This window comes from Triticum dicoccoides, chromosome 4A (assembly GCF_002162155.2).
Source record: "Triticum dicoccoides isolate Atlit2015 ecotype Zavitan chromosome 4A, WEW_v2.0, whole genome shotgun sequence".
NCBI lineage: Eukaryota > Viridiplantae > Streptophyta > Magnoliopsida > Poales > Poaceae > Triticum > Triticum dicoccoides.
The window spans coordinates 653641805-653659072 of NC_041386.1; the positions used below are offsets into that span (position 1 = coordinate 653641805).

At 43.2% G+C, this 17268-nt stretch overlaps 1 protein-coding gene across 1 annotated transcript; it reads right to left on the bottom strand.

The window, feature by feature from the left end:
• Positions 1 to 1343: 1343 nt before the first annotated feature.
• Positions 1344 to 3135, bottom strand: LOC119289592 (GDSL esterase/lipase APG-like). Its single transcript, XM_037568889.1, has 5 exons — positions 2848 to 3135; positions 2636 to 2766; positions 2249 to 2482; positions 1880 to 2135; positions 1344 to 1781 (listed from the first exon to the last, which is right to left on the bottom strand). Exons 1-5 carry the CDS (start codon positions 3089 to 3091, stop codon positions 1585 to 1587), a joined length of 1062 nt encoding a protein of 353 aa, XP_037424786.1. The 5' UTR covers positions 3092 to 3135; the 3' UTR covers positions 1344 to 1584.
• Positions 3136 to 17268: the final 14133 nt, after the last annotated feature.

Here is a 17268-nt window from a genome sequence, read left to right on the forward strand (position 1 = left end):
TTATTCAAGAAATATTAGTGTTACTAAATAATTATTCAGGAATATTAGTATTACTAAATAATTATTTCAGTTTTTTTTTTGAATTTTGGTCAAATCTGGTCAAACTATGGTCAGACTGTGGTCAAACTATGGTCAAACTACTTATTCAAGAAATATTAGTGTTACTAAATAATTATTTCAGTTTTTTTGAATTTTGGTCAAATCTGGTTAAACTGTGGTCAAACTGTGGTCAAACTATGATCAAACTATGGTCAAACTACTTATTCAAGAAATATTAGTGTTACTAAATAATTATTGTTTTTTAGAACAATAATTTCAAACTCATACAGTGAAATATGTGACTTGATGCTCAAGCTAAATTCCTGGGGGTTAATAGGATCGACATCTTACTATTGTGAGGAAAACAACAAGTGCAGACTTGGAAACGAGGGAGAATAGAACCCATAAGTTAAGCGTGCTCAGGCTAGAGTAGTGAGAGGATGGGTGACCGTCCGGGAAGTTAGATGATTTGGAATGATGAGGGGTGATTAGAGATTAGAGGTTAAATTGAGCAGTGATGAGGGGGTGATTAGAGGTTAAAATAATTTAGAAATTTGAAAATAAAAAATTCAAAAAAAAATAAAAAAATAAAAAAAATCATAAAATTTCCTTTAGTACCGTAGACCTCCAGACAACGGCCACGTGAATGGCCTTTAGTCCCGGTTCGTGTAAGAACCGGGACTAAGGGGGAGGCTTTAGTAACGACCCTTTAATCCCGGTTCCAGAACCGGGATTAAAGACCCTTATGAACCGGGACAATAGGCCCTTTTTCTACTAGTGCCAGTTGTATTATAACTAAAATTTAAATACTTGCATTTTACATCTAAGTTTAAGTTTATTAATAAATATGTGTCCCTATCATAGCTAGGCCGTGTTATTGCACGGGCGGATGACTAGTGTAGATAATTGAAAGCTAACACCTCCGTGTTTATTGCTCAATGTGAGGTGTCCGCGAACATTTGGTGATCTCTAATAAGTGATCCGTGTTGAAGATGCCCTTAGGCTTGACTTGCCCGGGCTTCGTAAAAGTTTTGACTCTGCCACTGGGTTCAACAGTTAGTTTCTTGTGGGTGACGTTTGCTTAAGGATTGTGAACATTTAAGCTTGGGGATGTTGATGATTGCATTTTGTACTCGTCATTTTCTCGGGTTTAACCTTGATACTCTCGGGGATTTCTCAAAAGTATCCCCTTAATTATAGCTAATTACTAACGTATGTCCAGAATGTACAACTTCTCTCTTTAAATTCAATTATATGCAAAGTCGAATGGTAGTACATGGAAATCAAGCATATTTAGAAAGTACTCATCAAGGGTATCTCTTCCATAGTTCGGACGCCATACAATCACATAAATTATATGATGGCCTTACAGTAAAGAAATAAATCATGAGGTTCCCAAGCATGCATGCATGCTACAATAACTTGCAAAAAACATAGAAGCAATTACAACCAGATAGGCATACGGATTTTTATTTTGAGCTAACCAACCAGCATTATCACCTTGACGCCTAAATCAATGAAGCATGCGTCCACCATCTACTAGATTTAAGCAGCCAGGCTGCCGAGCTCAACGAGAAATGAGTCTACTATCAGTTGGTTTGTCTTCTCTGACGGGTGGGCGACGTCCCAGTATACGTATGATGTCGCGTTCGGACAAGTCCCAATTGACAAGGGATTGCATAGAAACACTGATGTTTCTATTGTACCAGTTGCGCAGCATGACCGCCTTGCCTCGATAAACCCTAATGCCAACCAACAAAAAGTTCAGATCAGACGACACACATGTACAACGCTAATGTGTAAAGTATAAATTGCAGCGGCCATAGCACATCTGTCCTACCTTGTGATCTAGGAGAGTTTGCAATATTATATAGAGGCGTGTAGATGTCAAGAACAGCAATCTTGAGGTCATGGTATTGCCTTGACAGTGTATTGACAGCGATGTTTAACTTTTTGTTGTATATCTGAGAGCCGCGATTGAGCCTGGAGACACACCCGCCCCTCCCATGGCCGAACACCGTGATCGCGAGTGGAAAACAACCTAATGGTGGCAAGGAAAATACACCGATGCGCCTTGCCCCCATGCCATGAAGTTGCTACAATCAGTACAAGGTTCAAATATTGAAATTGTCAGAATAACATGGATGCTTCAAGCAATAGAGGAAGGGAGACAACCTCTAGTACCATCGCAACTAAGAATGCTTCTTACCGTGACGGTGTTGCTGAAGATGCTGACTATCAAATCAGCAAATTGGTCAACGGTCAATGTCTTGAAGAGTAAGGGATTGATGTAGTAGTTCGGGCCAAAATCATTTGAACCAGCACTGATAATGTAGAGTGCTCCAGAGATGATTGCATGAGACTGACTGTTACCGGCAACCACTGTTAGCTTAGATTTGTACTCTTTGAAATATTCCAATTGTTGGGATAGCGGGATGACTTTCTGCGTTAGATTTACCCCGGATATATTAGCCCAAAGATTGTACGGTTGGGATAGAGGGAGTAATTTTCATCGTATGGATTTAAATTCTTTTGATTGACCACTACTTTTTTCAGGCAATATAAGATGGAGTGGACACTGATAGATGATACTTACAAACTCAAGTGCCGTGGGATCATAATAGCCCGATCCAGCTGATGCGAAGTTGGCCCCGGTCATTAGGTTCTGCCCTGATGCACGCATGCCGAGATATGGCGGGGGAGAGCCAGTAAACCCCACCTTTTCAGCTGCAAACACAAAATGGTGCATTGTAAGTCGCAGATATGGATCTAACAAGAACCAAAGTGTGATACTGCATAGAATCTAACCTATGATATCGCTAAGCAGTTTTCCATTTCCAAACCTCCCTGTGGCAACTTGGTTTTTGAAGTCCCTGCCGTAGGGAGGGAAGTTGGCTTTGACGACCGTGAGGAAGTAGTCATTGTTGCCCACATCGACCAGCGAGTCACCAAACAGAAAGACTGCTGGCACCATTGGCCGTGACTCGCCACCATGTGTTGTTGGTCCTGTCAAAAAGAAGATAGCCAGGAGTAGCAAGCACCTCAACATCATTCGATCCGGATTATGTGACAATCGCCAGGGATTATGTGACAATCTGCTCTGATGGATGGAACGTCGTATGTGTGAGGTTTATATAGAACTGTGCCTGAGCATGCGCACTGCAGAGTTTGAATTGAAGCCCATAACTACACCCATGTGGACAATAATGGCACCCAGCTCAGTCCAAGTCTGCGATTGACAGTACCACATTTTTTTCTTTTCGAAAAAGCGTTGATCATGTTTGTGCCCGTATGGCAGCCAGAGTACAGACTACAGCGTGATAATTTTTGTTCCTACATTTCATTAAGTTTCATTTTTTGTTCCTGCTTTTCATTAAGTGAGCGCCTGTTTCTTTTGAACGGCTTTTGGTCATGGCCCATGAGTAATTGTTTTTATTGGCTTTTGGTTATGGCTCGTGACCGTGAGTAATTGTTTTTACGTCGGTTGTCCTGTCTGTTGGCTCCAGCCGGGTTTTGTTTTTGTGTTCTTTACTTGCTTAAATTTTGCAGCCTTTTGCCTGTTTTTCTCGAAATGAAAAAAAAACGTTCATTCTTGTGGCAATTCTGTGGAATGTACAATTAACGGTGTACTCTTTTACCGAAAAAGGCTTTCTCCCCGCTTTATATATAAAGCACCGACTATACAAGCACACCGATACAAACACACGCCACCACCGCACACAACACACACCCAAGGCAAGATACAAAGGTGACGAGCATCGCCACGCGGTGTACTCTTTTTTGGTCATCCGTTTTTTGAATCAAATTTGAACTGGAATTTCATAACAATGTAGACGCATGTGCTTCAGTCATGTATATTTTTGGATTATTTTTCATAAGATTTGCCAACCTTTGTGGAACTGAAATGACAAGAGCAATGCGACACAGCCTGTATGGATCCATGCCAAAACCGGTGAGTAAATATATGTACAGAGATTCATCAATTGCCATAACGTGCGGCCACTAACACCTAGAAGCTAGCTCACTGGACGGCTCGTTAATTTCCGCAAAGTACCTTTGTAGCTCCGGCTACAAAGTTCTTTCTTCTTTTGATCCGTGCTTCAGTGTCCTTGCTAATCGCCATGTATGCAACGTTTCCTAATGTACGCTCTGTAAATCTGGTGCGGAAGATATAGCTCATGTGCTCTTTAAGTGTGCGCGAACCAACGCAGTTTGTTGTGAGGCTCTCGAAATCAGCAAGAAAAAATCGTTCGCTAGCCTGATTGGTCTGTCAGGTGCAGGTGTTATCGATTTCTGTTTGTGTGATGAATCAATCTCCACCAGCGATCTTATACGTAACCTGTCCAACTTGCGGAACTAATGGCCACTACGAGCTGGTACTGATGGTGACAACGAAGGCAATTTGTTAAACGGGAAGAGGCGCAACCACCAATGAAGCAGGGAAAGCATCGGATGCTCCTGTTAGAGATACGGCGGGCAAATCAACACAACGATGAACGAAAATAAGCAGGAGACACGAAATTTAATGTGTAAAACACCTCCAACACGAAGGAGAAAAAACCACGGGCGCCAGCCAGCCAAACTTCACTATATCAGTGGAGGTTACAAACGCCGGAGATTTACAACTGATCAACTTATCACTGTGGCGGCTTACAAGAGGTATATATAACATAGGCGACCTAGATCAATACTGATCCGTTCGACCCAAGCCTAACGGCGACGGGCCTCGCTCCGCTCGCTCGTCAGAAGTTAGCTTTCCTCTTTATACTTGAACTAGCACATATGCCCGTGTGCTGCAACGGTAAATAAAATAGTATGCATTTAAAGTCAATGAGAATTATATATGCAACCAAAACCCTGTGTGCACACAAAAAAGGAATATTTAGCTTCTTGATTTCGCCACGTGTGAACGAATCAATCTGCTATTTTTTCATTCATTGATCGAGGGCATTTAAGAGTTTTGTTTCGTCATTACGTCAGAGGAGGCCCATGAGTTATTCAATCTACTTTTCTTTTCAATCATTTCAATCGAGGGGATTTTAATCTATGTAGTTTCTGAGTATTCTAGAAAACATGAACAATTTTTAAAATCCTAACCAATTTTTTGAAATTATGTACACTCTTGAAAAAACATGAACAAAGTATGAAAGGAAACATCTTTTTAAATTCACAAACATTTTCTGAAAACACCAACTTTTTTTATAAAAATATTAACATTATTTGAATTTGGGAATATTTTTTTAGATGGGAACATGTGTTGAAAATTCATAAGATTTTTAGAAAATGTGTATCTTTTATACACGAACAATATTTTTAATTGTGAAAATTTCACTAAAGCAAGAATATTCTTTGAAATGCCATTTTCATTTTAGAAATCACAAAATTTTTGAAAAACAATATTTTTTTGAAAAAATGGAAAACTTTTTTGCAAGTTTCGAATATTTTTCAAAATATCAACAAAACTTTGGAATTCTGAACATTTTCAAAAAATAATTAATTATGAAAGTTTTTTTGAGAATTTTTAATTTAGAAATTAAATTCTAAAAGAGAAATAAACTTGAAAGGAAAAAAGATAATAAAAATAGAAGTAAAACATAGAAACAATGAAAAATGGGCTAGCCCATTATTGGTTGTCCTGTCCGAAACTCCTACTAAAAAACATGAACATTATTTGAATTTATTAAAAAAAATTTAAACAGGAACATGTGTTGAAAACTCATAAGAGTTTTAGAAAATGTGTATCTTTTATACACAAACAGTTTTTAATTGCGAAAATTTCACTCAAATAAGAATATTTTTCGAATTTGGAGCTTTTTTTTTGAAATGCCATTTTCTTTTTAGAAATGTAGATTTTTTTGAAAAACAATAAAATAAATTGAAAAAATGGGAAACTTTTGCAAGTTCCGAATATTTTTATAAATAGAAACAAAATTTTGGAATGCTGAACATTTTCCAAATTTTGTTTTTTTATTCTGAACTTTTTATAAGAATTTTTAAAGGAATAACAAACTTGAAAGTGAAAAAAGAGATAGGGAAAGGAGAATAAAAATAGAAGTAAAACACAGAAACAAAGAAAAATGGCCAGCCCACTATTCGTCGCCCAGTGCAGAAAATATAATTTTTCTAGCTGTGTGGGCAGAAAAATAAGTGGTCTGGCTTCGCTGGCCCACAGTGCGCGTCCCACGTACGAATTTTTTTCTAGCCGACAAACACATAAGAATTTAGTACCACCTTGGATAGGAAAAAAAAATTGACGGTAAAGGGATGAAAAAATTGACGAAACGCACCATGCTTTATTAGTAGGTATAGATTTGGAGCATAACATACACCTCCGAAACTAAACAAACGGTTGGCTGCTCTAGCGGGAGAACATGTGATTAATGTTGACGCTTCATTCTTGGATGAAGAATACTCTGGGTGTTGCGCAGCGGTCGTTCGCGATCATCGAGGGAGTTTTATCACTCTGTCTACGACAACTCTGGAGCATGTGGCTAACGTGGTTCAAGCTGAGGCTGCTGCTCACTACAAGGGGCTAAAGCTAACGCAAAACATCAACAGTTATAACACCTTGGTGAGATTGGACAACATCACGGTGGTGGACGTTTAGAAGCACAATGAAGGTTATTCTATGGTGGTAGCTCCTGTCTTAGATGATTATCATAGTATTTTGAAAGAGTTTGGGAAGGTTACTATTAAGCATTGTAATAGGGAATGTTACTATTAAAGCATGGGTGGTTTACTGGTTTAGTAGCCAGCAACGCAGTGTCCACAACTGTACATATTGTCGACTCCTTAAATAATTCTATGATGCTTTTATAGGCTAGGGCATCAACCAAACTCTCTTCACTCAGGCTAGCCTGCCCAGCCATACTACATCGTTGCTCTTAGGCCTGTCCTAGGCACTCACTTTTTCCAGGCATGATAGCCGGCCGGGACTTAAACCAAACAATCCCTAAAAAACATCACTACCCGTTGTCGCAACCTACGGTCGTCGACGATGCTGCCAAAGCATCCCCGCCATACCTTCCCTCTAAAATCACTCTTTTCAGCATGGGTGACCACCCCACACCCATCAAGCGTCCACATCTTCTTCACCCACACGCCACTTGCTAGGGACGCGCGGTCTCTGGCACTATGAGGATCTCACTAGCTACTCTCTCGATATAGGGATTTCATGGCGAGGAGGAATTGGAATTTGAATTTCGATAGAGGGATTCCAACCAACCACCCACACCTCTATTCGGATAGGCCAGTTACAAGCTACGGCCTGAGCCGTCCAAATCCTGGCCGAAGACAAACGTACCACTCCTGTAGCTATATAATGGTACACCCGCTCAGCGGGCCCTGTTTGGGATAGGAAGCCACTTGGGAAGTCTTTTGGTCCGGTTGGACTTGGGTCGTGGTTCTTTTTGAATTGGCGCTTCGCTCTTGCCGGCACGATCATGATCAGCTACAGGGCTTCCTTCAGTATCTTCTGAGTTAGCAGGTGCAGGGCCGCTGACATCCCCCCTCCGATGAGAAATGGCTTGACCCCAAGCCGCCGAATGAGGGAATTGTTGACGGAGAGAGTCCAGATCTTCCCAGGTCGCCTCATTTGGAGATGATCCGCTCCACTGAATCAATCCCTGAGGGATCGTACGCTTGCCGTGTTGACGCACCTGCTGCTGAAGAACACGCTGTGGAACCTGAAGAGAAACAAAGGATGACGACGATTTACAAGCAACCGAGCAGTTAGGCAGGACCACTTTTTAAAACTGGGAGACATGGAAAACAGGGTGAACTCTGCTGTCGGGAGGTAACTGCAGCCTGTAAGCAGCTTTGCCGATTTTGTCCAGAATGGTGTAGGGGCCATAATACTTGAAAGCCAATTTGTGGTTAGCTCTATGTACGACTAACGATTGCACATAAGGCTGTAGCTTGAGGAAAACCTGCTCTCCCACTTGGAAAGATCTCTCGGTTCTTTTCTTGTCTGCCATGTCTTTCATCCGTTGCTGGGCCCGAAGCAAATGCGGCTTGACAGACGCCACCACCACTTCTCTATCATGCATCCGCTGTTGAATATCCACAGGAGCTACTATATCACTGACAGAAATACCAAAATATTTGGGGGAATGACCATACAACACTTCAAAAGGTCACTTGCCCACCGCTGAATACCAATTTGTGTTGTACCAGAACTCACACATTGATAGCCACTTACTCCACTTAGAGGGGTGAGAACTGATGAAGCTTCTGAGGTAACATTCAATTTGTTGCTTAACTCTCTCAGTCTGCCCATCAGTAGCAGGATGGTAAGCAGAACTCATATTCAGCTGGGTGCCAGTCCTTTGAGTCAGTGTTTGCCAAAAATTACTCGTGAAAACAGGATCTCTGTCTGAAACAATGCACTCTGGCATCCCATGCAATTTGTATACATTGTCAAGGAATATTTCAGCCACTTTCTATGCAGAAAAGGGGTGCTTGAGAGGCATGAAATGGCCATATTTGGTAAACTTACCTATGACCACTAAAATACAGTCAAACTGATATGAAGGGGGTAGTCCTGTAATGAAATCCATTGTAACAGTCTCCCATGCCTTGTTTGGAATTGGTAAGGGAGATAGCAGCCCAGGGTATTTCACTCACTCGGGCTTAGCTTGTTGACAAACTAAATAGGATTGTGCCTTCTCCTTAATAAAAAATTTCATACCAGTCCATCTGAACAAGGAGTGGATTCTGTGGTAAGTGACAGGAAATCCAGAATGACCACCAACAGGGCTATCATGTAAGGCAGAGAAAATCTAGTCATGCAGCTCCACATTATTTCCCACCTAGATGCAGCCTTTGTATCTCAGCAATCCCTGTAGTAGTTGGAAATTAGGTCTAGAAGATGGATTCACAGCTAACTCTTGCAGCAATTCAATTGCTTTGTCATCAGCAGAATAGCTAGCTACAATATCTTCTATCCACACATGATAGGATCTGGAGATGTGGAATATTTGGAAGGAATGAGGCCTTATAGAAAGGGTATCTGCAGCAGAATTTTCCACTCCCTTTTTATACACAATAGTGTAATTCAAACCCATGAGTTTAGTTAAGGCCTTTTGCTGCCAAACAGTGTGTAGTTTTTGATTTTGCAAATGCACAAGGCTCTCCTGATCAGTTCTAATTGTGAATTGTTTGAACTACAAATAAGGTCTCCATTGATCTACAGCTGGTAAGATAGCTAGGTATTCTTTCTCATAAACTGACAGAGCTCTGTTCTTTGGGACCAGAGCCTTACTAATATAAGCTAAAGGATGTCCTTCTTGCATTAGAACAGCTCCAATACCCAAGTCACATGCATCAGTTTCTATAACAAAGGGTTTATCATACTGAGGGAGGGCTAGAACTGGAGCTTCAATCAATGCCCTTTTTAATGTTGCAAATGTTGTTTCTGTAACTTCAGTCCAGACAAATGGGACTCACTTTTTAAGTAGTTCAGTCAGGGGCGTGCTGATAACTCCATAATGTTGAATAAACTTCCTATAATAACCACTCAAGCCTAGAAAACCTTTGACTTCCTTGACATTAGTTGGAGTACGCCATTGCTCTACTGTTTGGATCTTGCTAGGATCTGTTGCAACTCGTCACTACAAAAAAAATACACTTCCGTGATGATACATGTTTGTCATAGTAGGTCACGTTTTCTGTCATGCATGTACATCCATGACGATTTTATGACAGAATCAAGATAGTCATACCTGTGTTGTCGTAGAAGTGTTCCATGACATTACCAAAATTATCATCACGGAAGTGTCCACTTCCATGACGATAAATCGCGCGTCACAGAAGTGCTTTCATCATGGGTGACCGACACGTGGCATCCACCGTAACAGAACACCGTTAAGCTATCGGGTCCGGTTTTGGATCCGATAACCCGTTAACAACCCCGACTAATGGGGATTTTCCATGTGTAAAATCATCATTGGCTGGAGGAAACACGTGTCGGCTCACCGTTGGGACAGATGTCATCCATTCATTGGACAGAAGGCGCCTATGATACGTCAACACGTGGCACGACCCAATAGAGGCCCATTCCTATGAAAAGGCCGGTCCGTTTGACTTGGTCAAAAGTCGGCGGGCCGGCCCATGGAAAGCCTGTTAATGGCCTATTCGCATATAGCCCAATTACAGCCCGCTAACCCAGGGCCCATTACGACCTATCCGAATTAGGCCCAGTAGCATCATTTGGGCCGTCCAATATGATTCTAGCCTGTTTTAACTTCTGGCCCATGTATGGCCCATGACGTCTTTCGGCCCATATGAGGCCCTTTGTAACTCTTGGCCCATTAACACCCCGTGGTGAAAATGGCCCGTAATGAAGATTGTATCACTTTATACCCATTAACGACCCGTGGTGACAATGGCCTGTAATGAACAGTGTATCACTTTATACCCATTAACAGCCCGTTATTCTGTTGGGCCATTTCCAGCCCATGTTATCTTTCGTCCTTCTCAGGGCCCATTTATTGTTGGGTTCATTTCCAGCATTGGTTTAGTTACGCCCTGTAACTGTCATTTTCTGCTTGTGGGCCAAATTCAGCCCAAGGTTACAGTCGGCCCGTTTGTAGCCTGTTAATACGTTGGGCCGTTTTCATAGCGTCATCAAATACAGCCGATTAACTACGGCCCGTTATGGTCGGCCCATGAACGGGCGATTCCAACTCTAGCCCGTTTACGGCCATAATGCGGTCTGTTATTGGCCCATGTTCGGCCAACTGATCATACGGCCCGTAGAAGGCCCATTGATGATACGGCCCGTAGAAGGCCCATTGATGATACGACCCATATAAGGCCCATTGTTTCTATGACCCGTAGAAGGCCCATTGTTTCTACGGCCCGTAGGAGGGTCATGGTAACTAAAGTAAATATGTAGCCCATGGTTATTGTGGCCTAGTTTTTAAAAATAGGTTATTGCGGCCACTAGCAAACCGCGGAAAAAAACTGCACTGACTACAAGCAAAGAAATAAAGAAGACAATAAGGAAATAAATAAGCAAGCAACTTATGCTAGGCTGTCACGGCTATTACACATATTACATCCACTGGGCATCAAAGTTCGCCACCAGTGCAAATATAGGGAACAATGCAGCATATAAACACCGCAGCAAAACAAGTCCAGAACTAAAACCACTTAAGAAGAGCTCAAGAAACAATATCCTGGGTACCCATAATGCTGGCAAGATGCTTCGCAAGTTTATTAACTTTCTCTTGTTTGGCGCTTAAATCCTCCAACACTTGTTGTTGCACCAGAAAGTATGCATCTGAATTCTGCAGGGACTTCCTCAGTCCTTCGGCTTCCAGCCGCACAACATCTGATCGATGTCTTTCAACTTGAAGTTGAGACTCAAAAAGCCGAATTGATTCAGGCAATGAGTTCGAAGAGCTGGTGCGAGCAGTAGTAGCCAGTAACTCGAACACTACATCAAAACAGGACTTTGGGGTTATCTTAGTGTCTTCAGTATAGTTTTTATCAGCTTTCTCAGAGACCAACAGGGAAGTCTCACTATCTTGCACCTTATCTGCACTACTTCCTTTACCATTGCATAACGGGGTACTCTTCTCCAATATTTTATCCGCGTTCTAAAAGAGAAACAAACAAAGACATCACAGGTTTATAATGTAGCATATGAAACTCATCTTGGTAAACCAGTTCATTTGTAAGGTGGACATGATAATAGCATGAAACAAACATATATCTATGTAGTATGGTCACTAGATGGTCTATATCATTATAGTTTATGTTGCCAAATCAAGATAGATACAGTTTGAATCATATCTATTTAAGACAAAGCAGCATAGACAGAATATAAGTGCGGGAAACTAGACAGCAATAACAACACTTGTAATGTGCATGGCATGAGAACATAACTATTTATTCAATTGAAACTGAAATCAACATAGAGCAAGTTACAACAGCAAACACATTAGAGAAACAGGTTTAAAACATACCTATTGCACCATTGGAGTTTCAATTGCATCCTTGAAATTTGAAATTACACTACTAGGGAAAACCCTATACACAGAATCTTAGCAGCAGCGCTGCTCAAAAAGGAGTGCTGCTGCTAATTAGCAGTAGCGCGGGTGTGGAAAACGCGCTACTGACAAGTGTTTAGCAGTAGCGCGCTCTGTGTAACACGCACTGCTACAAATATTGACCGACAGTGCCCCCTCACCTCCATTTAGTAGCAGCGCGGTATCGCTAGCCGCGCCACTGCTAAAGCTATAGTAGTAGCGCGGTTTTTCTGAGGTCGCTGCTGCTAATTTTCAAATTGGACACACTTTTTGTCCCGGTTAGCAGTAGCGCTTCTGACGAAAGCGCGCTGCTGCTACTTTCTTGTCAGCAGCACGTTTTACGTCCCGCGCTACTGCTAATCCGCACCAACCCACCACCTTTTCCCCACCATCCCCCCTCCTCTTCCTGTCTTCCCTTTCCCCTACCTCCCACATGCTCCCACTCTCATTCTTCTTCTTCCTCAATACTTCTCCCCCATTACTCTCTCTCTTCTATCTACCTTTCTCTCTCTTCATTACTCCTACCTAACTACACCACCTCCATTAATGCATCTCCTTTCTCTTTTTCCTTCCCCTCCACTAGTTGAAGTTGTCTCCTCCCAAATTAGGTAGCTAGGTAGATGTAGGATTTAGTTAAGTGACCTATTTGCCCCTAAATAGATCTATGTTTGTCAAGAAGAGCTTTGTGCACTTTTGATCTCCCTACAACATCATCTCCACCGTGTGCTCGATCTCGAGATAGGTGATGAAAATTTCATGCTTTTGCAAAATGGAAATATGTTTATGTGTGTGTGATATGTTTGTGGAAATTGTGTGTGTGGCATGAGTTGACACCAAGTTGTGCTTTTGAGTTGCCTATGTTTTGCCGAAATGTCGATTTATTTCCGTTTCGGCGAATTCCAGGCAAACTCTAGATCCATATATGTCCTATTTTTAGGGAAGGTCATGCCGAATTTTTGTATGACTTTGATGCATGCATGCATTTTTATAATCAATTTGTTTATTCTTACCGTGCAGAGTTGACGATGGTCAGTGGAACGATGGTGGACAGGTGGTTGCGGTCGGCGGTGTAGGACATGAAAGAAAATAACAGGATAGAGTTTTTATGTCCGTGTCGAAAATGCAAAGGAATAGTTTGGCTCGACCCCTATGATGATGGTCGTGTAGAAGCGCACCTGCTCATGACTGGTTTCATGGATGGCTATACTCGGTGGATAACTGAAGATGAGGATGATGATGTTGAGGATGCCGACGGGGCAGGCAATGATGACACGGGGCAAGACGAAGAGATGATCGATAATGGTGGCGGAGAAGAGGCCGGACATGGCGGCGGAGAAGGGGCCGGACATGGAGGAGGAGAAGGGGCCGGACATGGTGGCGGAGAGAACGACATGGACTCCACACAGCAGAGTTCGTCGGTACTAAGTTTAATCATGCGGGATCGTCATGTTCAAGCATCGCTTCGCAAGGAGACGAGTACTGAGAGAGCTGCTTCTAGAGAGGAGGCTAAGCTGGAGCAACTGGTGGTAGACTCGAACACTCCATTGTATGATGGTTTCAATCCTGAGGTGACCCGCGTGAGTTTCATGCTCCAACTCCTGAAGACTAAGGCTAAAAACAAATGGACCGACACTAGCCTCGATGAGCATCTCAAGTACCTAAAGGATGTTCTTCCCGCGGGTAATCTATGTCCTACTAGTGTTGATGAGGCCAAGAAGATTGTGTGCCCTCTTGATCTGCCACACGTTAGATACCATGCATGCATCAACGATTGCATAATTTATCGGAAGGAGCAGGCAGAGAAAACAAGCTGTCCGGTGTGCAATGCTTCTCGATACAAGAAGGCCGGGAAGAAATGTCCCCAGAAAGTTGTATGGTACTTACCAATCACTCCCCGTCTCCAGAGATATTTTGTAGATCCCAAGGAAGCGAAGCTAATGCGCTGGCACGCGGAGAGGAAGAAGCCCGACGATGGAGATGATCTGAAGCTGAGACACGTGAAGGATGGAAGCCAGTGGAGAGCGTTGAACAACTTCTATCGGTATTTTGAATGTGATGCAAGGAACATCGTGCTCGGCGCGTGTACCGATGGCATGAATCCATTTGGCAACCAGAACACCAACCATAGCACATGGCCTGTGTTTGTATGGATGTACAACCTCCCGACTGGCTATGCAAGAAATCGAAGTACATTCACATGAGCATGCTTATTCAAGGGCCGAAACAACCAGGAAATAATATTAATTTGTATCTGGGGCTACTTCAAGAGGAGTTAGACACGTTATGGAAAACACCGGCCAAGACATGGGATGCCAGCAAAGGCGAGTATTTCAACATGAGAGCCACGCTGATCACGACAGTGCAGGACTATCTCGGTTACGGATATGTGGCAGGCCAGGTGTGCCATGGATATTGCGGATGCACGCGGTGCATGGATGATACGACGTCTCAGCAGCTAACGTCAAGGAAAGATGGCGGGTCTGGGAAAATCGTGTACATGGGGCATCGGAGATGGCTTGAACAAGACGACCCATGGAGAAACCGTGGAGATCTATTCAATGGTCACGCTGAGCATCGAGGACCTCCACGTAAGCGGAGCGGTGCCGAAATTGATGAGCTGTTGAAAAACTGGAAGGAGTGCCCCGCGCCGGGAAAGACGATGAGAAAGGCGCCGGACCCGCTGTTGAAGGTATGGAAGACGAGGTCTGTGTTCTAGGACTTGGAGTACTGGCACAAACTCAATACACCTCATTGCCTTGATCAAATGCATATCTGTAAGAATGTCCTTGAGAGCTTGCTCGCAACACTGATGAACATGCCGGATAAGACCAAGGACGGGCCGAAGGCAAGAAAAGACTTGCAAGATTTGAAAATTAGGGAAGATCTGCACATGCCGCCCCGTAAAATGTCAGACGAGACAGAGACGGAGACAGAGGCATGGGAGAAGAAGGGCAAGAAAATAAAGAAAGAGGATTATTGCCCCCCTTCTTGCTTCACCTTAAGTCAGGCTGAGATCAATGCCTTCTTTAAGTGCCTTACCAGAGTCAAAGTTAGTTTCGGTTACTGTGGCAAGATAAGCAGATATCTAGACACGACAAGAAAAGGTTTAGCGGGATGAAGTCTCATGACTGTCATGTGATGATGACGCAGATACTACCTGTTGCCCTTAGAGGGATAATGGACAAGCATGTCCGTGACACGCTTATTGGTCTCTGCAACTTTTTCGACATCATCTCTCGAAAGTCGATCAGTGTGAAGCAGCTCCAAAGGCTACAGGAAGAGATCGTTGTGATACTGAATGAGCTTGAGATGTACTTCCCACCCGCGGTCTTTAATGTGATGGTGCATCTGTGTGTCCATATTGTGGATGACATAATAGACCTGGGGCCGTCATTCCTGCACAACATGATGCCATTTGAGAGGATCAATGGGATCATCAAAGGATTCGTTCGTAACATGTCCCGTCTGGATGGAAGCATCGTCCAGGGCTATTTGGCACAAGAGTGCATCACTTTCTATGAGAATTTTCTATATGGCGCAGACCAGCCGCCTGGTGTTAGTGTTGGTTTGCCCGTTAACAAGCACGATGGGAGTCTCGAAGGAGATGGTCACTGCAACGGTCGTAAGGAACTGCACGTGTCATACTCAGATCGACACAGCGACTTTGACAGAGCAAACTTGGTAGTGCTACAACACCTAGACGAGGTAGATCCTTTCGTGGCACTGCACAAAGAAATTATCGCAAAGAAGTATCGTGACCGGGGGGTATGCAGGACGGACGCCAAAGTTACTAGAGAGCACAACTCCACTTTCCTGCATTGGTTCAAAGATCATATTATTGCTAATCCTCCGGAGGAGGGCTCTAAGGACGGATTTCTCATATACGCCTTAGCACAAGGCCCCTCGCCCAACCTCGTAACTATCAGGCATATGATATCAATGGATACATGTTCTACACGGAGGCCAAAGATATGGACAGTGATGATCAGAACTCAGGGGTGATGATGGAATGCATGACCGGCAGTGACAACGACTCAACTGAATGATTTTATGGAAGGGTCGAGGAGATCTGGGAGCTTGACTACTCTGGACTGCACAACATGACGATGTTCCGTGTCAGATGGGCAAAGAATGTCAAAAGAGAAAACCGGATTTTCACTACCATGAGTATACCCGACGCCAAGAGAGCTACCGTGAGCGCTATCGCAAAAAAACAAGCCATGGGTACACGCTAAGCATGTGACACAATGCTTGTTCATAACCGACCCATGCAATCCTAGTCGTGTTGTCTTGAGGAGAGGCAAAAGGAACATCATTGGAATGGATGGAGTCGCCAACAAGGAAGACTATGATCAGTATGACAACCCAATGAGGGAAGATGACGATGATGATGAAGTATACGTCAAAATAAGAATCAATACTACATTACCTAAGAAAAATCGTACTCCATGGAAAAGGCAAAGTCACAATGAGGGGCTCAATTATTCTTCGAGAAACAAGAAGGGAAAGAAGCTGACTCAAAAATGAAAACGTCAGCGCTGAGGAACCGTATGTTATCGGTCAAATGATGTAATATATATATATATATATATATATATATATATATATATATATATATATATATGTTCCTATTTTGTATACACACTTAGCCATTATCATGCATGGGTCCAATGATGTAATATATATGTTCCTATTTTGCATACATATTTAACCGTCAGATGATACAATATATATCGCCCTCCCTTCGTTCACTGCTCTCTGGAAATAAAAGTGGGAGAAAATAAAGGAAAAGAAAAAGGAAAACTGGAAGTAGTAGCAGCTACTGAAGGTAGTAGTAGCGTGTTTCGTATAAACTGCTACAGCTACTGAAGGTAGTAGCAGCACTTTTCGTATAAACCATTGCAGCTACTGAAGGTAGTAGTAGCGTGTTTCATACAAATCGCTACAGCTACTCAAGGTAGTAGCAGCGCGTTTTGGCCAAACGCGCTGCTGCTACGTCCACTTAACCCAAAATTCTCACTATCCCTGCTTCATCCCGCCTTTTCCCCCCAAATCCCCACTCTCTCTTCCCCCGTCGCTCGCCCCCGACCCCGGCGCCGGCGCTCGCCCCCAACCCCGCCCTCGCCCCCGACCCCGACCCCGACCCCGGCGCTCGCCCCCGACCCGGCCCTCGCCCCCGACCCCGGCGCGCACG

What these genes read in the sequence shown, in the direction of transcription:
- LOC119289592 (XM_037568889.1), bottom strand. Translation starts at nt 3,091, where the DNA reads ATGATGTTGAGGTGCTTGCTACTCCTGGCTATCTTCTTTTTGACAGGA. An exon ending in TCTTCAGCAACACCGTCACG is followed by an intron (nt 2,136 to 2,248) that starts GTAAGAAGCATT and finishes TACTGATTGTAG; the next exon opens with CAACTTCATGGCATGGGGGC. An exon ending in AAACTCTCCTAGATCACAAG is followed by an intron (nt 1,782 to 1,879) that starts GTAGGACAGATG and finishes GGTTGGCATTAG; the next exon opens with GGTTTATCGAGGCAAGGCGG.